At 41.5% G+C, this 27,796-nt stretch overlaps 1 protein-coding gene across 1 annotated transcript; it reads left to right on the plus strand.

The window, feature by feature from the left end:
• Positions 1-27,675, plus strand: zbtb47b (zinc finger and BTB domain containing 47b). The gene is made up of 6 exons (XM_083995378.1): positions 1-155; positions 15,034-16,398; positions 17,742-17,889; positions 18,694-18,809; positions 19,695-19,839; positions 20,940-27,675. The coding sequence occupies exons 1-6, from the start codon at positions 153-155 to the stop codon at positions 21,386-21,388; spliced, it is 2,226 nt and encodes a 741-aa protein (XP_083851504.1). The 5' UTR covers positions 1-152; the 3' UTR covers positions 21,389-27,675.
• Positions 27,676-27,796: the final 121 nt, after the last annotated feature.

Consider the following 27,796-nt stretch of genomic DNA (forward strand, 5'->3'; position numbering starts at 1 on the left):
GAATGCTACAGCAGCACGGGGGGAAAAAGATTGTGGATAAGGCAAAAACTGAAGAAATGTGACAATCCAACGGTCATTTTCATGGCGAAGGGAAAACTGGTGCGAAAGGAGTTATTCTTGGACTCCTTTGAGCCTCGAAACGCTGGATCAAAATGGTAGGCTACAGAGGAGCGCTGCATTTTTGTTTATTTTTTTTTGTCCCTATTTGATCTCTTGCAAATTTGAGCTACTTAGCAGGCCGATCAAACTTGCCACACTTGTGCCTCGTTATGTGTTTGTACCACGGGTTGTCACCGGTGGATTTCGTGCTTTGTATCCTTCGCGGTGAAGTTTGTAACTTGCCGACATGGCACAAGTTGGAAATTGAAGCTGCTGAAAGAATGCAATGGCTACAATAGCTACATTGATGCGGAGAAGGAGTTAAATTCTTTCATATCAGGGCGCTTCTGCAAAAGCCTCAGGTCGTGACTGGTGCATATGTAGACAGGATGAGTGTAACTAAACTGACCCCTGTTGTTTTTTGTTTTTTTTGTCTTTCCTTCTGAGCCACGCATCCAGTGCAGGACAAGTTTGTCAGGCTTTGACATTCATGCATAAATTAAAGAATCTACTCAGTGTAGTTTAATCGAGGAGTAGATGTCACTCCTCAGGTCTGAATAACTTGACTGCAGCTGACACAGGCAGAGGTGAAACGGTCCTAGAGATGTAAAAGATGTGAAGCTGCTCGTGTGAAGAAATGCTGTTTTTAAATGTTTTTTTGTGTGTGACAGTGATATTTTTGTTCAATAATGTTTGAATGTGTGTTGCATGAGGTCAGTTTCTTATGGTAAATGTCTCCTGTGGTATATCCGGCATTATTTCCATAATGATTTAATTCCTCCATCAACAGATAAGATTAAGATTCTGTGCAGACGGACCGATAGAGTTAAGGGAATAGAGGCAGATAGTGAGGCAGACAGTCAGCTCTGTCTCCAGGGTCATGTTAGGATGCCTCATTAGGAAAGCATGTGGAGCTTGATGCAGTGGTGGAGTAATCCCAGCGCGCGTTCACATCTGGAGGCTTGGGTTAATATCTGGGTCAGGTCAGCGGGGTTAGCCCTGGTGCTCGCTGGGTGGCTTCTGGTGGGAGCAGAGAGGGAGTGAAAGGGTTTGTTTTTTGCTTTGGTTTCCCTCTTTTTTCTATTTGCTTTTTTTTTAGTGAGCACATGAGAGTAAGCTGTGATAAACATAGTGCAAACTGTGCTTGATAAATGTGCCAGCTGATCAGAGGTACTGTATCCTTTGACTGTTTTGGTAAACATGCCCCAGATAATTTCCGCAACTACTTAGTTGACATCAAAAGCGGATTAGTCTTAGCTAATTTTGTTTTTGTCAATAGCTTCAGTTTATATCCCATAAACTCACTTATTCATGGATTACTGAATGGCCCTGTGGGGTCAGGAGGCACCTGGACCCGAGCCTTTTTATGTGAGAGTGACTGCACAACAAACCACAAAGAGAGAGAGATGAAAAAGGACTAAAGAGACACACAAAATGATGCAGTTGCAACAGATACAAAAGCACAAGAAAATGGATATGAATTGACACAAAATGTCACAAAGCGGACAAAAATAGCCACAGAGACACACAACGATAAAAATATAAGTACAAAATGACAAAGAGATGCAAAAACTAGAGGGGCAGGGAGTAAGTCAATTCAGATGCAAAATGACCTTAAACAGTCACAAAACTACCAAAATAGACACAAAAAGAGCAGTGTTTGTTGCTGCTGTTGTTGTTGTGCAGGTGGGAGGCCGTTGTCTCGTAATCCACCGATGGCCTTGTTTGAGTGGAAAGATTGTTTGTTTGCCTCTTAATTTGGTGGATTTATGAAAATGTGAATCTGTCTCAGTTCCATGGTCAGTAGAGATATTTAAACTGTACATTTGTCTCCCTGAAACAGTTTAATTTCTGTCAGCATTGTGAGGTCCTGAGTAGCTCCTTCTCTGTCCTCCTCACAGGGAGCTCTGAGTTTTACGTAACTGCCTATTCAGGGCATTCCTGCCCACCCTTGACTTTGAGGCTTCACTGTCTCTGGGTGCTAAGCAAGGAAACTGTCTTTAGTCCTTGTGACAGGTGCAGCCATTCCCGAGCCACAGCAACAAACTTCAGCAGACATCTTCGGCCCCTGGTAGGAGGCCGCTCTCCTTGGAAACTCAGGCTGTACTGTAGGTGCTGCTAATTTATGCCCCAGAGATAAAGAATAGTGGACAAGGCTGCAGACAGCAAGGTCAAACTTGCTGGGCTTATGTAAGGTTTCTTTTGTTGTTGTTGGTTCAAATGGCGCAAAGTGATTTGAAGTAAGTTAAATTGTTTTTACTATTTGAATAAATCCACAATTTCACTGTTTCCCAGCAGTGTCTGCCAGCATCACCGTCTTTTTGTGTGAGGAAAACAGTTACTTTGATTTAACCCTATGGCAGATATTTTAAAATGGCTTTGAACTCCATTATCAAAGAGGTCAAACAGCTTTTTCTTTCTGTGCAGTTTGATATGAAGATTTCTATTAGCCTTTCATTGTCAGGCATTTGAAGATATTAAGAGAGTTTTTTTTTTTTTTTTTTTTTTTACAAAAAAGGGGCCTTTCTAAAGTGTTCTTATAGCTTTTAGCTGAATTCAGGCCAGAGAGAGACTTAAGAGGAGCTTTAAAGCAGATGGGAATGAGTTTTCATGCTGTTTCCAGAGAATAGACAAGCAGGAAAGCAGAAATTCCTGATCTGATAGTTACCACAAATATTTGTTCATACACACGCAGATTAACATTTTGGTTTTATACTGGAATGACATCTAGATATTGGCCTGTATTTTTAAGCTCCTATCTATGTTAGATTTGCACGGAACTTCCAAAAGAAATATGCTCATGCTATCCTTTTGAAAAATAAACTCTTTGACCTCAAATTTATTTATTTTGAAAGGAATAGCAAGATGTTCTGTGAAACACACATTTGAATTCTGGCAGAGTTGTATAGGCCTACAAAGACTATGAAGCTACATCTAGCATCCACTTAGCTTTGCATGAAGACGACAAACGGGCGCATGACGTCTGTCCGACTACCCATTTCTCCGACCACCCATTTCTCCGACTCCGACCATACATTTCTTTATTTTTGCGTCATCAGTCCGACCTCCCACTTCTCCGACTTAAGTAGCCCTAACCCTTAACCTTACCCTAAACCTAACCTCAACACTGTAGAATGGGTAGTCGGAGAAATGAGCCGTCGGACTTGTGGGCAGTCGGACTGACGTATGCTCCCCACGACAAACAGCAGAGCAGCAAGGTAAGAAAAACAGCCAGCAGTATTTTATTTAATCTAATTTGTTAAATTTGTACAAAAACAGAACAGTTACACAACCGTTTGCCACTTTTCAGGACATTTTTGTGTTTTTTGTACTATTTCTTGACCACGAGCAGTCGCCATGCAACCAGTGGAGACTCCAGGAAGTTAGCTAGCTTACTGCTCCCAGTCGGGAAATCAAGTCTCAACTTACGTCCCATCAAAAAATTGACTTACTAGTAGGTGGATTTACCGTATCACCAGGCTAGTTTACTCGTGTTTACAGTGTTTGTGCTAAGCTAAGCTGCCCTAACCTTTTTTGGATCGTATCTTGGTATTTACCGCACAGACATCCCATCTTCTCGTTTGACTCTTCATCAGAAAGCGAATAAACATATCAACTAGTACATCAAAACTATTCCTTTAGGGTTATTCTCGACATCCGTCTGCAGTTCATTGATTGGTTGTGACTATAGAAAGCCGATGCTCCTCTTCTACCTCTTTTCATCTCCGTCCTCTCTGACCTTCTCATCAAACATATCATCTGCCTCCACACAAACACACACACACACACACACACACACAGGAGGAGTATTGCCACACCAGAGAGATTCCTCTGATAAGGAGCTCTCCAGAGTCTTGTGTTAGCCTCTCCTCTCTTTGTGTCATACTATGAAAGGGATAATGAAGATATCACAGTGTAATAGCCCTCGGGTATGTCTGCACCTGCTCGCTGCTGCACGTCAGAATGATCTTTTGTCTCTAATAGATCACTTCAAAGGTGCATCTTTCACCCTTTGTGTCATGCATTTATGAGATTTCTTCACTCCGCTGGCTTTTATTTTGACACTCTTGTTTGCATTTTTTTTTTTTTACAAATAGACATATCTGTGTTTGTGCAACCCTCCACTCTCTATTGTGCCACAGGTATTTGGCATGGCGTCCCTCCCTGTATTTACTGATGAATCTGGTCACAGCAGGTGTGTGTGTGTGCGGCAGAATTGCGCACATGCGTGTAGGCCTACGTACGGCACTGGCTTGGGAACAGTGTGTTATGACTCCAGCAGAGCGGTGGTGTGTGAAGCGTTGTAACGTGTGTGTGAGGAGGAGGAGATGCCAGCACCACGGGCCCCTCTCTTGGCCAGGCTTCCTGACTCAGCGCTTCCTCTCCCAGCTCATTGGCCCAGACTCAAACTTCCTGGCAGAGCTTCAGTGCGAACGCTCTAACCTCATCGCTGTCCCCCCCTCACCACCACCACCACCAGCACCGCCACCGCCACCAATCGTCCGTCCCACTGCTATACCCGCCTCCAGGCAGCTCCTTTGATTATCCAACCACTCGTCATCTCAACTCGAGACGACCGGTGGTTGATGTCTTCTTTCAACATCACTTCTGATTGTCCAACACGCTCACACGCATACACACTTCGCAGCTTCACCAAACTGATAAAACGCATTCGCCCGGTTTGTTCAAAGGACGACTCAGTAGAAAGGACTTTTACAAAATCATGCAGCCGAGGCAATCCTGCTCACCCTGTCAAATTTTAATGTACTGTACGTCGGCAAGATGCTGCTCAAGCTGTGTTCTCGTCCTTATTTTTGTTTGTGTATCCCAATTTCATGCTTGGGTAAACGCGTATCAGTTGTAGATTGGCTTGTCACCTGTGGTTGCATTAACATATAGATGGAAATGTATTTAAATCTAATGGTGAAAGCTGGTGTAGCTCCACTAGGGCAAGGCTGGGGCAAGTCCAAACTGGTAGATTAGGACAGGGAAAAGTCTGCAGTGTGGAGGGGAGATTGGATGTCTAGGATTAGAGCCGCACTAATGCTGATAATATTGTCTTTATTAATTGCAGCCAGCAGTGAATGTTGTGGTTAAGAAAGTTAAATGTTTTAATAGGCTGAGGGGAATAAAATAATTAGCAAAAGTGGTGGAAAGAAAAACTGAATAACCAGCAGCATATTTTAAAGTAATTTAGGATTTGCCTTTTGCTAGATCTAAAATTATCCAAGTGTACATTTTACCTGACATCTCATACAGTTTTCATGTGTTAAGGCAGTTAAGATTGTTGGGCTCAGTTGTATAGGGTTTAATATTTTCCTCTTTTGTATTTACAAACATTCATCAGGACCAGGGACACTAATGATCATTTTAATTATTGAGCAGCAGATTATTGCCCCCCCACTGAAACAATATTCCTGTAATTTGGTGTTTCACTTATGTGAAATCTAGTTAAATTTATAGATGAAGGTTTTAATGGTGACAGATTTCAAAAACAACGGACTAAATCCGCAGCGTAGAGGTCAAGAACTGCTGACTCAGCATGTGCACAGGGTCATTTCCTGCCGTGCAATTTATGTCCAATGCCAGTGTTCGTTGGCAACACAGGGAGTATTTGTGCATCAATGTAGAAAATCAGACTGTGAGTTTGTGGCTATGGATCTGTAATGTGAGTGTGACTCATTTGATTTCCATGCAGGGAACCACATTCCCTTTCCATCACAAACCTGCAATTAACATTCACCTTGTTATGCTTCTGCACCGGTGACAACGGGGGCCAGAGGCAGTGTGTTTTTGGGTTGTATGCACGTTCATCCATGCGTACATACGTCTGTCTGTCTGTCGGTCCTGTTCTTGTGAACACAATATGCTAGAAACGCCTTGAGGAACTGTCTTCAAATTTAGCACAGTTTTACAATACAATACAACATTCACTCAAACTCAAGTATGAACCGATTAGGTCTTGACAGGCTAAGGTCAAAGTCACAGCTGCTTCAACCTCTCAAATTAGAGTGGCCATAACTCATGTGCCAAATATTACACATTTTGACATAACCGTCAAATAGGATAAAGTGATAGTATTTAATATCCAAAAGGTCAAAGGTCAACTTTACTGTGACATCATAATGTGCAGCAAAACTCTTCCATAATGTGACCATAGTTCCTAAATTAGTCATTTTAAATGTTTCTGTCTCAGTGACAAACCCACTCTGCAGTTCAGACAGTGAGAGAACAGCAGAACACAGTGAGGTTTTGCAACATAAGATCCAGATATTTCCCTTTAATTGGTGGAGACCAAAAACTGAGCCAAAACTTACCTTCATCAGGTGGAGGCAAACACTCCCAACGATGCTAATGGATGCTAATTTTAAATACTAAAATTCCTGATGACATGTTCACATCAATTCAGAAGTTGATAATATAGTATATAGGCTACCGTACATATATTTTATAATATATCCACGCCCACCAAAAATGCCACCAAAATCAGTTATTGAAAGTTTAACCAAGTGTTTTAGTTCTTGACATTAACACAACATTAACAAGTTTATTTTCCATCACCATGAACTTTCCTTGTCTTTAGCCAAACCATTGAGGCCATGTTCAGTTTTTGTAGAGAGAAAGAAGCAGCATATTTCAGGGACGCATGTAATCATTCAGTACGGACATTCTTGTATGATGATAGGGCTGTCTGATACCTCCCATAACGTGTAATGTCTTTGGACTGTTTATTTGTTTTTTTTAGCACTGAAGGAATTATAATTCATGCATATTTTTTTAACCAAGCTTCAATTGGTATGTTTGGTATTTAAGACAAACTAGTGTTTTCACAGTACAGCTGTCTGATGATTCATGACAGTTGATGTTCCAGCACTCTGCGTTGCACGCACCACTTGTTTAGTGGATTATATAATCCCATAGCCTAATACCACAAGGTGTAACTATCAGCCCTAATACCATTATTATCCGATAAACAGTGCCATCCCAGTCAGTATTAAACTAAAATGTAGCTGTGCATGTGACTGTGCCGTGTGTGACCTCGACGGTGGCTGTGCTGCCATCCATCGCTGTGGCTCCCCCTTTAGTCATTGAACATTGATTTTTATTAGCATTTTTTATCATAGTGCTGAAACGATCACTGCCGGGTGTGTTAAAAGCGAGACTTGTCACTTGTGCTACCACCAGTCTGGCTTGTCTGTGCAACAGCAACATGTTTGAAAACAGGATAATGCGAGTTGTATCACATATTCAAATCCTCCTTTTCATCCTGCGACATCAGCAGTGTCATCACGCACACCAAATGTCTTTATTTCCTGTTTACTGACGTGGGCACAAATGCATAATTATGATGCAGGTATTCACGCACAGGCGTTCAGTTCAGGGTTTTGCAGGAGTGTGGGTGGATGTGCTCATGTATCTGCTACTGTATATGCTACTCCTACCTCAAGGTCAGTGCTGGGTCTCTGTGCTGATTGGATTTAGAGAGAAAAGCAGGGAGTGCAGACTGCAGACAGAGGAGAAATCTCTCACCAGACACACGGACGGATTATGAGACTACAGGAAACTGGGCACAGACACATAAAAGGACCCTCACCCCTCTTAAATTGGCAAAAGACACCCAGGCTGAAAAAAAAAAAAAAAAAAAACATAATTAAAAATGTTGCCATGATGTGGTTGTGTTGTTATGTTTGTGGTCACTCTGTACCTCTGTGGTTGATTTGTGGTCTGATTGCTCTCTTTGTGTCTCTCAGTCGTCATTTCACATCATCACGTAGTTGATTTGTGTCACCATGTGGTCACTTCGTCTCTTAGCGGTCTATCTGTGTCTCTTGGTGGTTGGTTTGCATCTCTTTGAAGCTGTTTGTGGCCTTTTTTATTTAGCCTCTCTTTGTACACTACAAGATTTGTGTCTTTTTTTTTTGTTTTTTGTTTTTTGTTACATTTCTTTGTGGTTGTCTTATGTCTGTTTGGTGTCATTTTGCATCTCTTTGTTGTCATTGGATTTTCTTTTCCTATAATTGATGTCGAAAGTGACTCTATATGAAACGGACAGTCAGCTGTGGCCAAAGGTAGTCGGTACTAGTGCCCATTCAGTAATCCATTAATAGCCAGGCGCAAACACTGATGATTTTAGTGTTTGTGGGTTGTTTGTTGGTGGTGGGAGGTAACTGGTCTTTCCCAGTATCTATTCTAGACCAGATAACCCCCCTGGTGTTCAGCCATCCCACACTTTTCAGCTGCAGAACCAGAGCTCTCTGGCTCAGCATCTCTGGGACTAAACCTGTCTGTTGTTTGGCGTCAGCAGCGGGGAAGGTCTGGTGAGCACACAGAGGACACAGTGTCAGTCATTACCCTGATGACTTTTTAATGGCTGTCTGATTAGACTTCGCCAGAAATGACATGCCCTTGTCCCGTTCAGTTTGCTTGTGTTTACGCGTGAGCTGATCAATTTCCCACCACGTAAAAGCACTCTGACGTTACCGCGGGGCAAGACTCGCTGTTGTAACTGGGTGATCTCTTTGTGGGGAGTTTGTATTCGGGCCTGTCATGCTCCGCTCTCGTCTGCACTGATGATGACTCAGGGATATGTGTGTGCGTGTAGGGGTGGACGCTGCTCTCCTACCATCTTCATACCAGTGAGTGAGATGAGGCCTGACACGATGCCCACTCCGCTTCCTTCGGGTGTCAGTCACGTCGAGCTCCGTGCACCGGGCCCCTCAGCAGGGGGCCTCACTGCTGCGTGTGCTCTTTACTGTAGGTTGAAGTGCTCTGTGGGTGGAAGTGGCAGAGCCCTCAGCCCCCCCTCGCTCCCCACTGGGTGACAAGAGGGCCAGCGCATGAGCTCATGGGTTTGCTATACCTTAATGATTGTGGATGTGATCTGTTTTTGTTCCCTGGTCATTTTCAAGTAAATGTAAGGGAGGCCAAAACACTTTACATTAGTTTTGTTTTGTATTTTTCTTATCTGCATTATTTTTGAATTTGTACCTCATGTCTCCTCATGGAAGTGTATTGGTCTGTATAGTTTGCCCTTAAGGCCACTGTAGTAAAGCCTTGACTGTGCATATGGACAGTTTGACATTTGTTTGGTCGCAAGTTTTCCCATGAACATTGTGGCCTGAAGAAGGTCTGCAGAAGTCCATGAGAGAAAAGCTTTGCAGTACATCGTTGTATTGGACGGACTGAAATTCATTAATCTCTATTGTTTGGATTAGCTCTCCAAATAAAAGCATTTGTCATTACAGGTCAAGCTAGAAATTGAATGTAAAACAAGGGAAGACATGAAAGCAAATCCTCAGATTTAAGATGTTGGATGCTGAAAGTCAAATGTGACTTTTATTTGCTTGAAAAATACCTTATATCATCAGTCATTAACTTTATCTTGATTAAATTAAAAGTTAATCAAATAGTTGATTAACTGTTACCAGCTGTAGTCTGAATGAATTATATTTGAAAAATGTTCCTCTGAATTTAGCGCTAAAACCAATGATTACAAACAAAACATTTTTTTTCTTTTGTCTGGCAAAGATGCAAAACTATCTGGAAAATTGTAAAGGTCAGGTTTCACATCTTTTGACATTTTGATAGATAAAACCATTATAAGCTAATCAAGCTGATAATCAACAGTTTCATCAATAATGAAAATAATCATCGGTTCCATTCAAAGTGAAATCTGAAATAAATTAGGCAAAATGAAAAGATGGAAGGTTCATTTAAAAAGCAACAAAAGAACATGGTTATAGTGGTTTAAAAAAAATCTGACTCAATACATAAACATATAAATATATACTGTATATCTTATATATATCACAGCAGTACACATTGGTATGTGGTGTTATTAATGTCGTCCATATTCAGCTGTAGTTACACATACCTCAGTTGGAGAAGATAAAGAGGGTGATGTAAGAGGACACTGAGTTCAGTCTGAGCAGTCTGCATGCGGACAGAGAGAAAGCTTTAACCCCCCGCAGTGTTCCCCCCCTGGGACTCCCTCCTGCTAGAATACAACCTGCCCTCCCTCGAACTATTGATGTGTCCATGACTCTGTGCTGTTCTCTGACATTGGCCCCCACTAATGGCTCAGTCTGTTCACTGGTCAGAAAGCAAACAAGACGGTCAAGGCAGATGTTGTTTAGTTCCCAGCTCATAAATCAGTCATACAAAGGTGTGTTTGGAATAGGGACGGGATTTGAGGAAGACACTCCTATATCCTTGGCTTTATTTTAACACAAGAAAAACACTTGAACATTTAAGACATTGTTGAGCTTTACCCTGGCTACTGTCAGCGAGATTTACACGTGCTGCCCTTGCGGGAGGCCTCATTTTTACAGATAAGTGTCCACCTCATTACAGTGAACGGAGAGGGGAGCGTTTTAAAATGGCAGCTCAGTGGAGGTCGCGGCAGACGCACAATCTCTGGCCAAGCTGCACAATGATGGAGATGCAGACTTTACAGAGTAGTAAATCTACGCGATCATCCAGTGCAAAGGTGTTAGAGAGAAAGGGCATTCTCACCAGTGAAAGTCAAATTAGAAAGAGGGCTCTCATTCTCAGACTCGACACTGGCTCGGCTCCAGGAGCCGGAGAACTGCCAAGTGCATACCACCGGCCCTAACATGGCTGGAGCTGGGTGAGGACTCAACACTACATTCACACAAAGCCCACTTTTCTTTTCTTTTTTTATCTCTACCTTTGATTGACACATCGACTGTGCACCTCAGAGTCAGACCATTACTGAAGATAAACTAAAGCAAGAGCCTCTCAACAGCAATAACTAGTGAAAGTTTTTGTCTCTTATGACTGATGTAGGTTTCTCTTGGGCCAAATAATCCTATGCATCATCCATCACTGCTTCATCAAAACTGGATTAGTGGTGAAGTAGTTTCAGAGTGTAAAAACTTTGAATTTTAATTAAAGCATTGCCATTAGGCTGATGAGGGGAGTGTTTTTAAATGCCTGATTATCTTCCCACAATGCATCATCCTTCCACATTTAGGGAAATGTGCTCAAGTGAAACGTTTTTGTTTTGTTTAGTTTTTTTCTTTTCTGTGAATGCAGCAGCCCATTAGACCAGTTAAGCAATTAATGGAGGGATTTGATTTAGCATGAGTTGTTGCCTTTCAGAGTTTGAATGTTTGATATTTAATTACAGAGCCTCCAACTTGACAATTAGGGTAATTTTTGAATGGAAAACATAGTGGAACATAGTTAAGAGACTCCAGCGCTGCTAGCGGCCCCGTGAGGCTGTGCTGAGCTAAAATGCTAACATTAGCATGCCCTCGATGGCGGTTAGCAGGTATAATGTTAAGGCAACTCTATTCAACACTCGAGCATGCTTGGTAATTAGCACCCAGTAGAGCTGAAGCTGCAGGGAATGTATTTGGCCATAAACCTAAGTATCGGACAAAGTATAATTTCATCTTGATGAGGGAATTAGAGGGGAAGACAAAGTCACCAATCTCATTAGAATAAATTGTCTATGGATTTCTGTACAAATCTTGTGCCAGTGCATCCTAAAGATGATGATATATTGCACAGTCATGAGTTAATTCCTGATGAAGCCATGCTCACCTTTCAACACCTTTAACAGAAAGTGCTGCATTGAAGACCACCAGTGTAGTTTTTAAACAACGCAGTAAAAAGTCAATTTTATGCTCATGGCTTCCTCCTGTGGACTAAAATCCCAAAGTGTAAAATGCAGAAAAACAAAATAACATTTTTATTGGATTAAAAACAACCTTGAGAGCTGTCTTGTGAAACAGGCCCTCTGCGGTCTCCACAATGCAAGACGATCCCCTCCCACCGTTGTGCTTGGCACATGATGAAATGATCCGCGTGGAAAGGGTGTACAGAGCTTTGATTGAAGCCCGTTTAAATGACACCTCTTGTTGGGTGCGTCAGTAATCCCCCCGCTGCGTGTTTGTCATGGGTCAGGCCAGATATGAATAATGTATTGGGGAGACATCTGACTCAGAGGCTGGTTAAAGGTGGCGCTCCCTCTAATGACAGCAAACAAGCTCTCTCCCTGACATTTCCAAGGAAGGTGGGAGGAGGAGAGAAGGAGAGAAGGGGGGGAGTGGATGACATGCAGAGATGGAGGGAGTTAGATGTGGTCTTTCAATCCAAAGTACTCCTCGCTCAATTTGTTTGGCTGCTGAACGAGATGAGATGTGACAAGACGGCTTCATCTTCGTTGCGTATTGTGACAGACACAGCAGCTGCTTGGTAACTCCAACTGTTTGCTGTTGAATTGAATAGTTTTAAAGCATCTGTCTCTCTTCCACTGAAGGAAACCCCCTGTCAATCAGCTGCATAGGTGAACAGCGGTAGCATTCAGTTTTCTTGCTTAAAAAGAATTACATGCCTTATTGTCTATCATATACCTTTTCATATGCAGTATACAGCTAATTAATGCTTACTTCTTGAGGTGGCTGAAAGTTTCCATCAGCTTTTCTAATGTTTTCATCATGATAGTTGCATGCCTGTTCATATGCTACATGTTCAAGCAAAGAGTCAACAGCCTCACCAGCCAGTGAAATAAGGAGCAGCATTATTGTTGTATTGCATGGTGGACGGTGTAGACATTATAATCCTGAAGAGCTAGAAGAAAAAAACCATTCAGTTATAATTTAAGGTAACTTGTTGTGGAAATACCACCCCACTTACAGAAAAAAAACATGCACCATTGTTGGTGTTTTCCTAGTTTTGACCCTCTTTTTTTTCCTATTTTAATCCCAGAGGAAGAAGCCGATCTTTATCACTGAAGGAGCGTAACTTCCACTCTGCAACTCATACTTGATCTGATTAAGGCTGCAGCATTTTGCCCTTGGGCGATGTCTGTAGCCTTGCACGGAGACATCCCGATCTCCACTCCTCTCTAGCTCCGAGTCCAATTTAGCAGCTCAAAACTATGAATAAATCTAACACTCCATAATTGAATTCTTCAAACAGGCCAGATTTTCAAGGTTAGGCTTAAATGCAAATCCATTTTGTAGTCCGAACAATGAAAAGTAATTTTCATTGATCTTAAAGAGAAAACATGTTCAGCTGCAAGGAGAGCCAAATCATTTTATTTTTATTTAAAGGACAGTTGACACTTTTTTTTACAGTGTGACTGGTGCTCATCTACAGTGCATCAGCTGTATAAATGTCACAATAGTTATTGTCCCAAACCAAATTATAAGTTTAATGACTTGCTCCTTTTCTTTGTTGCATGTGTGATAAATACTGAAAAATAAGCGCTGTAGAGATGTAATTATGGTTCACAGTTTCATCATCTCCAGCAACATATTCGCCCCAAACCCCAGGCTCGTATCAATACTCTTCCTATTCTGCCTTCGAGAGACGCATAGAATGATAAATTCCATTAATTGTTTCGAGGGTTAGTTAGTATTTATTCGGCATGGTTTCCCTAATTATTTCTCTGGACGTGTTTTGTCTTGTGCATAATTCGCCATTCCTCAGGGACAGTGTAGTGAGTGGGTGTGCTGAGAGAGCCGGCTAATGGGAGGGAGATGGCAGTGAATACCAATGCTCAGACCAGTCAGTCCTTGCAGAGACCAGACACTGTGTTTGTGTTTGGTGTGTGTGTGTGTGTGTGTGTGTGTGTGCATTTGTGTTTTTTGTGCATGGCTGCACATCACATATGTGTGTCTATGTGTGTCTCTCTGTGTGTGTTTGTGTGCGTGTGTGTGCGTGTGTGTGTGTGTGTTTGCTCTGTTTGCTGCTCTGTCCCCACTCACATCCCGTCTGGATCGAAACCCTGCCCTTCCTGTGCTAAAATAAACCCACCTTGGGAAGTTGAGGACCTTGCACAGAGCGCTGAGTGTTACACCTTTTGATTTTTCACTGACTTGTATCGTGCAGGATGCATGCAGTCTGTGACTTTGCGCAGTGCACATAACAGACTGAAAATTACAATGAGCAAAATGTAATAACCGCACTCGGATGTAATTATGCAGAATTTATTTCAACAATATTTTTAAGTCGGTTTATTCAATACTTCTTACTTTGCATACGAATTTGACCAAAAACAAATAAATAAGAAAGTGTGAATGTATTTCATCTATTTCAGTTTTTATTTTCTAAGTAACACACACACACCCCACAGTGTGTCTTGTCTGAGATAATTTGCAGCAAACCTCCTTTGATGTGCTTTCAACAAGAAAACACACCAATAAAGACACTATAAAAACCCAATGACCCATGGTTTACGCATCTGATTCCTCTTCAAAAGTGGGTTCACTGTGAGTTTTAAATTATCTCATTCACTGTGGGCTTTGAGTCTCTGGGTAAGATATTGCTGATATTGATCCTCGGAAGAGAGAGAAAACGTCGACAGTTTAATGAAATGATACTTCTCAGCTCCGCATTGATGCACCTCAAGTTACTACGACCCTGAGGGGTTTCATCATGTCACCAAGCACCTTAGGAGACTGATTATATATGTATTTATGGATCAGTTTAATGTAGAATTTAATAAAATAATAGAATATTTAGTGGAGGAAACCAATCGCAAACTCTATCGGGGAGCTCTCCTGGAGCTTTTCATCCCTTCCAAAGCAGATGGAGTTTTCCCACTTAATTGCCTTTTTTTTTTCTAAGCCCCCCTCATCTGTGTTGGCCTAAATGTTCAAACAGGTAAACTGTGTGTGCAGAGGAAGATTATGTGATATGAATAAAAGGCCCAGCCCCAACAATACTATGTGTTATTTTATGTGTCTCTTCCTTGCTCAAAACTAATTTCCCCTTGGGACATAAATAAAGTTGAAGTTGAAGAAAAGCTTCAACAGGGTAGAGTTAGTTTTAGGTGGTGACATCGCAATGATGAGATGTGATAAGCTACTAATTGTAGATTTAAATTATTTACTATAATATTTATTTCTGAATGATCCTTTTATATTTAACCCTTTTCTCTGTCACTCTGTGTTTCAGCTCATAGTGGAGAAGACCACAGACTTCCCCTCTGCTGAGTTCTCTCTGGTGGAGGATGTGGCTCTGCACTTCACCTGTTTGATGGACAGGCTGAACGAGCAGCGCCTCTTCCAGCCTGATCTGTGTGACGTCGACATCGTTCTGGTGCGTCAGCACAGCACCTTCCCGGCCCACAAGGGCGTGCTGGCGGCCTACAGCCCTTTCTTCCACTCCCTCTTCGCCCAGAGCAAACAGCTGCGGCGGGTGGACCTGTCGCTGGACGCCCTGACCTCACAGGGCCTGCAGCAGATCCTCAACTTCATCTACACCTCCAAACTGCTGGTGAGCAGCCGCACTGTCCGCGACGTGCTGAATGCAGCTACCCTGCTTCAGATGAGCGACATCGCCGCCTCCTGTCGCGACCTCATCAGTAGCCACTCGCTGAGAACCTCCTGCGTGGATATGGCCAATCAGGAAGGGCTCAGCGGCAGTGACCCAGCTGCTGTAGCGATCCCCCCCGGCCAGCTGTACCGGGAGATCAAACAGGAGTCTGAGCTCGGCAGGGTGTACACGAGGGAGGGCAGCAGCCCGTTTTCAGTTCGAGTGGAGGAGGCAGGAAAGACGCCCTCCCAGCAGAAGCAGTACTACCAGAAGGAGGAGGGGGCGGGGGGCGGCACAGGTGCGTTGTGTAAAGTGGAAGGTAACGGGGAGGAGTCGAAGACCGCAGACAGCCACCCCTCCTTCAACAGAGACCAGATCATCGTTGAAGTCAACCTCAACAACCAGACCCTCAATGTGTCGAAGGGATCAGAGGGCAAATCGGCCATCACCACAGAGACGGCCATGTTTGGACGTTGCCGTGACAACCAGAGAGATTCGGAGGACGATGAGGAGAACGAGGCGGAGAACGACGATGCGGTTGATGAAGATGAGGACGACCTGAAGAGGAGAGACTTACTCGGGCAGAGCAGTGAGGAGGAAGATGACGAGGAGGATGAGGAAGAGGAGGAGAACACCCTAAACATTCCAGACCTGGAGCAGACCGCCATGATGGATCGACCCCGACGGGGCGCCAGAGCCTTGGCCATGGCGGGAACCACAGCATCCATGCGGCAGACGCTGGCAGAGGCCACGCTGGCCAATCAGCGGCCGGGAGGGAAGAGGACTCTGGATGCCGAGGGCCTGGGCCAGAAGGTGAGGCTGGAGGAGAAGCAACATTTCCCGTGTAAGAAGTGTCCCCGCGTCTTCAACAACCGCTGGTACCTGGAAAAGCACATGAACGTCACTCACAACCGCATGCAGATCTGTAACAACTGTGGGAAGCGCTTCCTGCTGGAGAGCGAGCTGCTGCTGCACCAACAGACTGACTGTGAGAAGAGTATCCAGGTATGATGCAACATAGTGATGAAATACACATTTACAGTTTCAGTTCAGCTACAAGGATAAAGTAAATTGCATTTATTTGCATGAAGTTAAACTCTGGCAAACTGACAAATTTCCACAATTGATGAGTATCAAGTCATCTCATCTCTGCAGAGGCTCGAGGGGACAAAAAGTCAGAGTCCAAAACATTAGACGTCACCGTTGCTTATTAGCTGTGTTGCACAATTCACTCCTCCTCTATACCCTCTGAGACGAAACAGCTCTACAGAGGAGATGTGGTTCTGCAGAGATTTACAAGACAGAAGTCAGTGGTACTAATACATCTTTGTGACAAAGAACTGTGTGAACTTCCTGCTAAATGACAGTTAATGAGCTAATTAGCCAGTTAGGAAACTTGTTAGCTGTGAGCACTTTTTCCCCCCGTCAATAAAACTACTTATTGACTGAAATGATGAACAGTGCTGAGCACAAATTGCCAGAGGGTGCAACACAGCCAAGTGCAAAAAAATGGGGAAAGGTTCAAGGAGCTAGTGAGACTATACCTGTATGGTCAACTCCAGTTTGCCAGTTTAAGGCCATTAGTAGTTTACTAACTATTCTCTGCCCTGGGTTTTGCCTCTCAGGTGACATACAGGCTGCCCCTCCTCATTGACACCACTTGAGGCTGAAGAATTATTTCACACCTCCTCTGCATGTGTTAGAGAAAAAGAAATGCATGTTTTGATTAAGAGACACAATGTGTTAGGATAATACCTATTTGGTTGAAGATGCAAATCCAAGATTCATCAATATCAATGAAAGAAAGCATGATTTTATTTGGGTTATTGCAGTGATAGTGCAGCTTTTCCTATTGCTCAATCATCTTTATTACTGGAGGTGCAGTGACCAGTTTTATCCTGTAAATGCAGGAAATAACACTTCAGTTGGATCTATTTACTGGTAATCTTCCTTATGTCACCCTCTCTCACTTTGTTCCTTGTTGTTTCAGCTTTTAAAGTCTCATTCAGTCTCTAATTAGAACATGCACAATTGCAATCATGTAGATGTATTGAAATTGATCAGAGTCACTTCCTCAGTCAAATGGCAGTCAGTCATAATAAATTCTCAGTAGCTCCACTGTTCCCCGTCTGCACTGAGCAGCTGGACTCCTGCTGTGGTTTTGAAGATCATTTGCTGCTTTAATCTACTGACTCTAATTGCTTTTTTGTACAGTGCACACTCAAGTACCTGTGTGAGCACACACACCTGGATTGAATGCGGTTCTAGATAATGACTCTATTCATATCTCACGCACAAACAGCTCCAGCGCTAACTACGTTTTGGTCCTCTCTTCTGCTTTGTGTAAGTGTGTAACATGTGGCAAGGCCTTCAAGAAGCTGTGGTCGTTACACGAGCACAACAAGATCGTCCATGGCTACGCCGAGAAGAAGTTCTCCTGTGAGATCTGTGAAAAGAAGTTTTACACCATGGCCCATGTCAGGAAGCACATGGTCGGTGAGTAGCAGTGATATCGGCGCTTCTAGTTGGTTACTTTGCTCCCACGTGTTACTTCAGGCTTCCTTTTCTACATCCCACTGATTGTTGTGCAGAATTTGTTTTGGGTGTTGCTTTCCTCTTCCACTTTTTTGCGGAGATAAGCATCTTATTTCCCAGGCGGGTTTCCCTCCTTACTCATGTCCATCTTTGTTTCTACATCTAAAGAAGGATTAGTATTGTGGAAATCTTAAAAAAAAAAAAAAGATGCAGGCATATCTTTGTGGGTTTTAATCAAGTAAAAAAAACACATAAAGATCCAACTCTAGCTCAGTGTTGGTAATGTCTGGATACAAAGACAGGTAACTGTAAATTCCCACGGGGAAATACAAGATATGCAGATTAAGCGCTACAAGAGCGGGTCAGCTCTAATTGGAACTATTTATCAATTACAAACGGGCAAAATTATTTTACATTATAATATATAACGCATACAGTATATACATGTTTCTCTTTACAGTTCAAACTAAGATTTTCCACCACAGTATGGAGTAAATGATGTCACTCTTTTATTATTTATTTATTATTCCTGCTTAAGAAGGGAAAACTTCTGAGGAAATGGCTTACAGTATTTACTAAAGGAGACACATCCATAGTCCTAAGCATGCTTATAGCCAATGACAAAGAAACTCACTGTTGTGCTAATTTAAGAAAGCAGCTTGCTTATTAGTCCCCCTGCTGTTATTTGATGTTTAGTGGATCAATATTAAATACCATTCATCGATCCTCTGCTCTGTGTGTGTGTGTGTGTGTGTGTGTGTGAAGCCCATACGAAGGATATGCCGTTCACCTGTGAGACGTGTGGGAAGTCGTTCAAGCGCAGCATGTCCCTGAAGGTTCATTCTCTGCAGCACTCGGGAGAGAAACCCTTCAAGTGTGAGGTTTGAGCTCCTTTTTATACGCTGCTGCTCTCCACTTCACTCACATGAGGAGTTTTATTCCAAACTTGACGAAACCACCAGTTTAAAAACAAAAACAAAAAACTGTGATTTGTTAAATTATTGGTGCCTGGGATGTAATTAGTATTATATGGGTGTCTACGGCCTTGGCTTGTAAAATAGCATTTGGAAACCAGATGTGCTGCTCTAAACGGGTCAAAGAAAAAAAAATCATTAACAAGTCATATTAGCTCACTTAATATACAGGGAATCTCATTAGGCAGCTAAACTGTGAATATTGATTGGTCTATTAGTGTTTGTCTCTGGCATGATTCTCACTACACACCACACCACTGTGTGAATGTGGCTTTTGTTTTTGCTAGATTCATGTGACGTGGCAATATTCGATCAAATAACCCCACTACTTGAAAGAGTAGTTTACAGTTGCATTGTTTGCCTAGCTTAGCATAAGGGCTAATAATTACTATACAGGTATGACAGTGGCATCAATCCTCTTGTCTAGAGTGAATTTTCCAAACTATTCATTTGATGCAAAGAGGTTTGAACTTGTTTTCTGATTCTCACATTTGATATTTATATAGCCCAACATGTGTAATACCCATAATGCAGTTTAAATTTCACAGCAAGGCCAAAAATAAGCAGTTGTGACCTAGGAGTACATTTTATTTTATTACTGAAACTTCTCGGAATGAGTTCCTCATAGCTAAGACTCAAATTAAATTTGTCCCAAAAGAGACTCACATTTCTGAATGTCATCTGTTTTTTGCTATTTAATTTTGCACTCCAACTCTAATACACATTCATCAAGAACTCCTTTAACTACCAGCTCTAACAATTTTGCAAACTGTTCTCCATGTGCCATTTCAGAACTGCAGCGAGCGCTTCCAGTATAAATACCAGCTGCGCTCCCACATGAGCATCCACATCGGACACAAGCAGTTCATGTGCCAGTGGTGCGGAAAGGACTTCAACATGAAGCAGTACTTCGATGAACACATGAAGACACACACTGGTGAGTCACCTATTGTGGTTTTTTTGTTATTTTTAAGACAGCGGTGATGTGGAATCACAGAAGAGCAACATGTCTTAAACTGGGATTTACAGATTTTCTTCAACATAGTGGAAATGGGCTGTAAACACCACACTGATATATTTTCACCAGATTGACAAGGAAAGCTCTTTTGCAACAGTTTCTATATTATATAGTCAGGTGTAAAGCAACATTAGCAATCATTTAAAGTTATGCTTTGGCCACCTAATGAATTTAAAAGGATAGTTCAACATTTTGGCAAATTGGCCCATTGCCATAATCCCTATAGTTTTAGGAGTAAATTTGTTACCTTTAATTGTCGGTGCGAGCTATTCAACAACTCCAAAATGCTCTGGTGGACAAGTTGTGACCTGCACATTCACCACACTATGAGATAATAACGGGACATTACGAGACAGAGTTGGTTTCGAGGCAAATTCATGCAAAACCGCTGATGTGCGTTCCAGTCAGAGGCAGTTTTTCAGCAAGCAGTCTATGAATTTACCTCTAAAACAACTCTGTCTCGTAACGTTCTGTTATTATCTCATAGCGTGGTGAATGTGCAGGTCACAACTTGTCTACCAGAGCGTTTTGGAGTTGTTGGATTGTGTATTTGATGAGTTTGATGAGGGAAACCAAGAAATCCCATTAGCCTCCGTAGCGTAGCTCTGAGCAGCTCGCGGCTCTGCTCCGCCGTTCTAAAAACAGCTTGCACCGACAATTAAAGGTAACGAACCTACTGCTAAGACTTTGCAATTTGCCAAAATGTTGAACTATCCCTTTAAATACAAAGTTTAACTCCCTTTTATCTCCTTTTTTGGTCTTCACCTGAGAGAAATGTACGTACGTTGTACGTTTAGTTTTAAGCTTTTTTTTCACAAGTTATTCCCGCTTTATCATTTTCTTTGGTAGTGTAGTTAGAATCAAAACAACAAACTCCATGATTGTAGTTTGCCGAAAGATGCTAAAACGCTTCGTGGAGAAGACGGAATCAAGACTTGGGTGATCATTTTCTCTGGATTAATCAGTACAAGCGTTCACAGTACAGCTTCACAACACTATTTATGTTCATCACTCTGCAGGAGAAAAGCCGTACATCTGTGAGATCTGTGGGAAAAGCTTCACGAGCCGGCCCAACATGAAGCGCCACCGCCGCACCCACACCGGAGAAAAGCCGTACCCCTGCGAGGTGTGCGGCCAGCGCTTTCGTTTCTCCAACATGCTCAAGGCCCACAGGGAGAAATGCTTCCGCGTCAGCAACCCCATGGTCACGGACGGCAACGACCCCCTCGGCCTCGACCAGCCCCTGACCTCGCCTGCCGTGGACTCTTCTTCCAGTCAGGTCCAGCTGGGGACAGTGCTTCCTGCCACGTCTGTGACCACACCCGCTGCTGCCTCTAGCCCCCACCCCCTTCACGGCACCCAGCTGTCTCTCCCACTGCTGCATCCCATGGGGGGGCTGCCTCCCACCCCTCATTTACCCCCACCGCCCCCCCTGTTCTCTGCCGGTAGGATGAACTCCAACAACTAACACAAATCTCCCTAGCATTAAAAGCACTTTGTTACTTTTGTTTTACCGTTTTTCTTTAAGCTTTTTGAAAAGGACTCGTGCAGCGGGAAAATGATGTACCTCAGTGACATTTACACCGAGGGGAAAAACTCATTGAAGGCTACATGGAGGCCTCATAGAAACACACATACACCTACCACAATAAGAGAGTTATTTTTTACTCTGTTGAATACAATAGAAAACCTCAGTGTCCAGTAGGACGTGTCGTCATCACCTTTCTCCTCGTGAATTTCACAACTCTGTCCTGGTTTCATTTGGGATTTTCCGACACCACACACATCTCTCTCCAGAGCCTTGCACAATGCGTTGATTGTAGCATCTTTTACAAAGTGGGACGAAGAGTTTCCTAAATCTTCACTCATACGGGGTTCAGCAGTCAAGTGAGAACCACACGATGATGAGAGAAAATGTTCTCTGCCAAGATGTAGCGAGTGGTTCTGGTTCCTACCCAGCAATAACCAAATGCTGATTTGTCTTTGAGCATATACATGTATAAGGCATTGCCAATAACCAAATCCTGTTAGCTCACCTGCTATAGATAGGTAATGTTATACAGCATTTATAATCGATCCTGCACCTTACATTTAACTCTAGTGATATTTAAAATGTACTCCTAATTGTCTTCATTTTTATAATTGTGATAGTGTGTAATTCGTGGCACGTTAACGTCAATTTGTAAGGACATAAGAGAAGTGGTGTTGTTTGGAAAGATGACCACGCAATGCAGTATGTGTGTGTGTGTGTGTGTGTGTGTTTGTGTGTGTGTGAGTGACTGTGTCGGATGTAAAGCAGAGATTGGAGGTGAAAGGACTCAGATCTACATTTAGCTAATTAACGCGTGAGCGTCCCCAAATCAGGAGATGGAGTAAACTGTTCTCATCTTTTGCTTACATTAAGCAAGCCCACTCCTCTCCTGTAGGTCTGGCTTAGAGATGATGCGGCACTTTTCTGTGACTTGTTGGTAAAACCTACAGTACTATACTCAGACCTACAGCATAATTGTAGGATTAATTCTAATGTTAGTGGTAAGTTACAGCTCATTTCCCAACTAAACCCAATCTGTGTGATTAGTTTGCAGAATATCAGTGTAGGGATAATAATATTCACAAAACCCTGCTTATGTAGCTCATTAAGTGTGCACATTTTGTCATGATGTATATTGTGAAATGCTAAATGTAATATTCCAGCCTAAATCTCCAAAATAGCACTGACAGTAATTACTTTTGGCACGACAGGGCTCATCTCTAGAAAAAAAAGAAAAAAGAAAAAATCTTTTAACTGTTACATCATGATTCATGTACAAATTAGTCAGCGGTGACCTGTAAAATAATGTGGTTTAATACCCTTTGAAAAATGTGGCTCTACATGCACCTTTGACAAGTGTTTGTCATAAATCTATGAGGTAACATTAAGGGCTTTTATTCAAATCAAATTTGTGTCAGTAAAAAAGTCATAAAGGAACATTTTAATGAAAAATGCTTATTTGTTTACGCAACTAGTATCAGAAGATCGATACCATTCTTACACGTGTCCCAGCTCATATGAAGCTCTATACGGTATTAGATCAGTCTGGAAGCAACTTCCCTGGCTCTGAGAAAAGATAAAAAAAAACATCCACCCACCAGCACTTCAAAAACTAGCAAACAAACACATGCATTTCACATGTTTAATCTGTATGGAAAAGTGTAAAACAAGAATTTGTGATTTTGCCATGACCAAGTCATACCAGATGATGGTATGTGGATTTTCTTTTACCTTCGGACAGAGCTAAGTTAGCTGTTCCCCCCCTCTCTCTAGTGTTTATGCTGAAATAACCAGTGACAAATAACTACAGCGACTTGCTCTGTCCAAATGAAGGTAACAACATCTGTTTACCAGCTTCTTTAAAACTCTTACATAACCTGGTTATACTACAGTATGTTCAAAAACCAAAGTTTTGAGTTTTTGATTTTACAACGCAGTGCACAAATTGTTGCTTTTACAGTTTCTGTATCTATTAAACAAATGTGTTAGGCTATTTGTTTAATTGATAGTCATATTTTGTTTCCTTTTATCTGAGCCAGGGTAGCTGTTTCCCCCTGTTTTCAGTCCTTAGGTAAGATAATCGTTTGCTGGCATTTGTATCTCATATTAAATGCACAGACATAGTGGAGTGGTAAAGATCTTCTCATGTAACCCTCAACCTTAAAATTAATTCCCAAAGTATCAAAGTATTATTGAAATCTGATATTTCAATCGGCTCCTTATCCAAAAAGAGTCTGTGTGCACTAGTGATGCACTCCCGCTCACTTTATCTATAGCTAGCCTACTTGTAGTGTAGCATTAACCTGTAAATAATGTTAAGATGTGTTTCTTCCTTGTGATTAATTCCTCATGTTTACATTGGGAGAGTCAGTTGAATGTGTCCCTGCGTGTCTCGGCTGGTGGTAGAGGAAGGTGGAAATTGTGGATTAAGCTTTTGTAAATGTTATAAGCTGTTGATTGTTTTATTTAAAAGACAGATTTAAGCACCTTAGTGTAGTCTTATGTCTTAGCTCACCCCTGCTAAATGTTATTTCTTAAACTGCCATGGTTAAATGGTTAGGGCCACATCAGATGTTATTTGATAATGGTACGTTTTAATCAAATGTTTTCTTCATGTGTCAAACACATGTTTTCTGTTTTGATTTGCTGCTTTTGTACAGGGTCCAGTTTGAGACTGCCCTTTAAATGAAAAGTCTAGAGCTGTTGAATTTGTTGGCTGTGATAAATCCAATTTAGCCTTACTGGACACTGAGCTCCAGGGTCTGAAACGAGCGACAAATTAGTTATTTTGAGCAGTTTGAGGAGGTTACTGTCAACATCTTATACCTATCTAATGTCCGATCTTATCATTGGTAGATGGGGGACAACGTGCTGTTGACACACACAGGGATAAAGGTAACCTGTCAATGTCACACAAGCATGAGGATTGCTCTCTTGTGGCAACTCTGTAAACTGCACTCTGGCAGAAACCCTACACTAAAGAAAGAGAATAGCCTCCCTCAGAGTACATTATCATTCATTGTCATCATTGGAGAAGCCCAAAGTTGTTTGGGATCATAAGAAAAGGCTAAAGATCCACTTACCACTTCACTGTTTTGAGAAGCACTAGCCCAAGAGACAATACTTAAATACTGTGGTTATAGCTTGTGTGTTTGCCTTATACTTGGAGGGATTTGAATGTTTTTGTGTTATGGATAGTGATAGTAGCTGACAGAGGGGTAGTAGTTATTACTACTGATTTATGCACTTTGATTGCCACACTAGCCCATAATGAGGACATGTATGCAGTTGCAAGATGGAAAAACTAGAAAGCAGAGATGTGTAACGGTAGAAAAAACTGAAATCCAATAACATAGATTCGACATCTAAATGTACCAAGTAACAAAACCTACAAATGGCAGTGGATTTTCTCTGCAAAACGTATTTAAAATAGCTCAAAAGTTGTGGTTTGTAAGTTGTAGAAGTGGCAGACCAGGACTTGACCTGTGCTTTGTTTCCTAGAATAACTTTGTGGATCATTGGCTGTGGCATGGCATCCTGCTTACCAAGGAGAGCTCAGCTGTGAGCAGCCAGTTGTGTGTAAACCTGCACTTAAACTGGCGTTTCTATCTTTCAGTCGGCCTGTTTTGCACATTGCTGCCCTTGTGTCTCCTCCCTGAGGGTGCGTTCGGTGTACCTACGGTGGTTTCTGGTTTGATCCCTGATCGCTATTATGATTATCGAGAGTAATTTGAGGTCTTACCAGTTTGCTCCTATGAAAGGAGCTTGATGTGTGACTGTTGTATTTCATGCTATGAGAAAATGTAAAGGAAGGCATCAGTTGCCAAATTGATCGATGATAAAGATATCAACTACTGTGAGCACTTTATACTCCAGGTCAGCTAGTTGGGTGTCGAGGCTGATACAGTAGCAGTTGTTTGATTAAAATCTGCTGATGGTAGGTGTTATTGTTTGCTTGTTTGCTTGTTTGTTGGTTTGTTTGTTTTAATATTTCCGTGGCAGAAGATTATAGAAAATTGGAAAAATGCAGTTTCTGCCAGAAATTTGTTCTTGGCAGTGATTCAGTCCTTTGAAACAGCATTTCAACCAAAGGGATGACAAAACGGTTTGTTCAGACCCTGCAGAAACAACAAGCCCTACTGTATGTACCTGCTTGGAATCAGATCAGAACAGTGCTAGAGTCTATTTAAGCTATCAGTTTCCAACCCAGTCAGTATTGATCAGTTGCTGTTATGATCAATCAAACTAACAATTGTAATGCAAAACTAAAATATCTGGTTAACCCTGCTTTACACACTATATTATATGTATAGTGTGTGAGACTGTATAAATAGAAGGTTTAGAGACTCACTTGACTATGAAAGTTTAAATCTACCCTAGAGAGCAGAATTTGTATGTTAATCCTTTGTCTTGGATTATTTAGCAAATAAGTCTTCCCTAAATCCTTCTGCAAAGAAGACAAAACCCCTTTGTGACATGAAAGCAGCATTTTATAGACACACATTTGTGGATCCTTAGAGCTAAAAAATACTAAGGAAGAACTCAACAAATCATTTTTGTTGAAATGTATTTTTTAATTCAGTCTTTTGAAGTTAAAACTGAGATTCGAGTAAGTGAGAAGGGACATTTTGCACAGCCTTTAGGAGTCCTATATTCAAGGCAGGTAGGTTTTATATCTTTTAATTAGCCACATTCTCCTGTGCTATGGCTAGCAGCCAAAGGCTTGTATTAGATTAGGTTAAGTTGGACCTGCTCTTGTCCTGAAATGAGTTTGCCAGTGATGGTAAGTGGCTGGGTGCCTATAGACACCACCGTAGTGACTGTGCATCCTGAACTGCACCCAAGGCAAATGTTTGTCACGTAACGAAGCATTGAAAACGGCAGTCGTTAGAAAGCAGAGAGTGCTCATGAGATTGCAAAGCTGAGTCTCCACTGGGACTTGAGATTTTTAGTGTGTATTCAAAAGGATTTGACTCTGTGGCCTTCAGCTTCCAAGAAAATGGGAAAATGACTATCTGAATTTAATAGCATTTACTAAAGTTTAAAGAAGATGGGGGATAGCTTTGTATATATGTGAGAGTTTGACGAAATGTTACTTTATTGAAGAAGAAAAGAGTTTCCTTTTTTTTAAGACAATTGAGGAGGAAAATTTCTTTTTATTTTTTGTTTTGTTTTGTTTTGTTTTGTTTTTAGATTTTTTCCTACATATTTTGTGCAAAGTTATTTATCTCCAAAACTGACAAAGGGTTATCAGTCAAAAATATTACTGAATACATCAATAAATTCAATTGTGAGTTAAATGATAAAAATGGAGTGTAAAGTGTGGAGGACCAATTAGTCGATCAACAGAAAAAACAATATTCAGCTATTTTGGTATAAGTGATTAATGGCTTTGAAAAAGACTTTCTTGAAAATACATTACATACACTTTTCATTAAGTCAAAATTAAGATTTACAATCATTGTTGCTTAAAGATGAGCATACAGTCAAAGGGTCTGTGACTTTCTAGCTACCCAGCGTTAAACTAACCTAAAATCTGATGTTAGACTTTGCTGGGTGCAATAGAATATCTGGTATCAATGGTGATATCAACTGATTGGAGGTAAAAGTATACAGCTTTATTCCTCTTTTTACACTCCATTTAATTTATTTACCCACGTGGATGATTTATTTATGTGTTTAGTTGTATTGGTTTTGACTCATCTGAAGATATTTGACAGTATTTTGTCCGTTGTCAGGCTGACAGAAGAAAATGAAATTGGAAAGAAGCATTGTTGGTCATTTTGCATGTGAAAGTTCGGTTACCTGTTATAATTGAATTTGTTCGATGGTGACTTTCCCCTCTTTGGGCAAAAGTATATGTGATGATAACCATAGGCACCAATGCCATAGTTGATTCAAAGATGTATTATCCACATACCCTCTACATTTCCCATACTTACTCATTTTGCCGCTGTGTTAAAGAAATCATGATGTGTACTGTTATTTGCTGATTCTACTTTATAATGTAAGCACTATGTCTTAGTTAACTCTGGTGTACAAAGACCATGTGTAGGCAGTAGTTGTCAAGTTCAGCTATATTAAAATACTAAAAACAGTACAAGGACAATAGTGTCTAGAGGTGCTAATAACATTAGACTGTATTTTCTGTCTTTTATTGTATTATTGACTAGTGTCTACCATCTGTAACACAGCAGAACGTAATTAAATCATTTCAATATTAAACAGTATAGATATATTATTGAAAAATGAGGTGTGTGCTGTGTTTTTGTCTCTGCACAGACTAAATTAAATGGGTTTTTAATTGTGTTTTCTTCCAGTCAGGATGCTTACATTTTGACTTTG

The sequence above is a fragment of the Trachurus trachurus genome (genome assembly GCF_905171665.1).
Source record: "Trachurus trachurus genome assembly, chromosome: 20".
Classification (NCBI taxonomy): domain Eukaryota; kingdom Metazoa; phylum Chordata; class Actinopteri; order Carangiformes; family Carangidae; genus Trachurus; species Trachurus trachurus.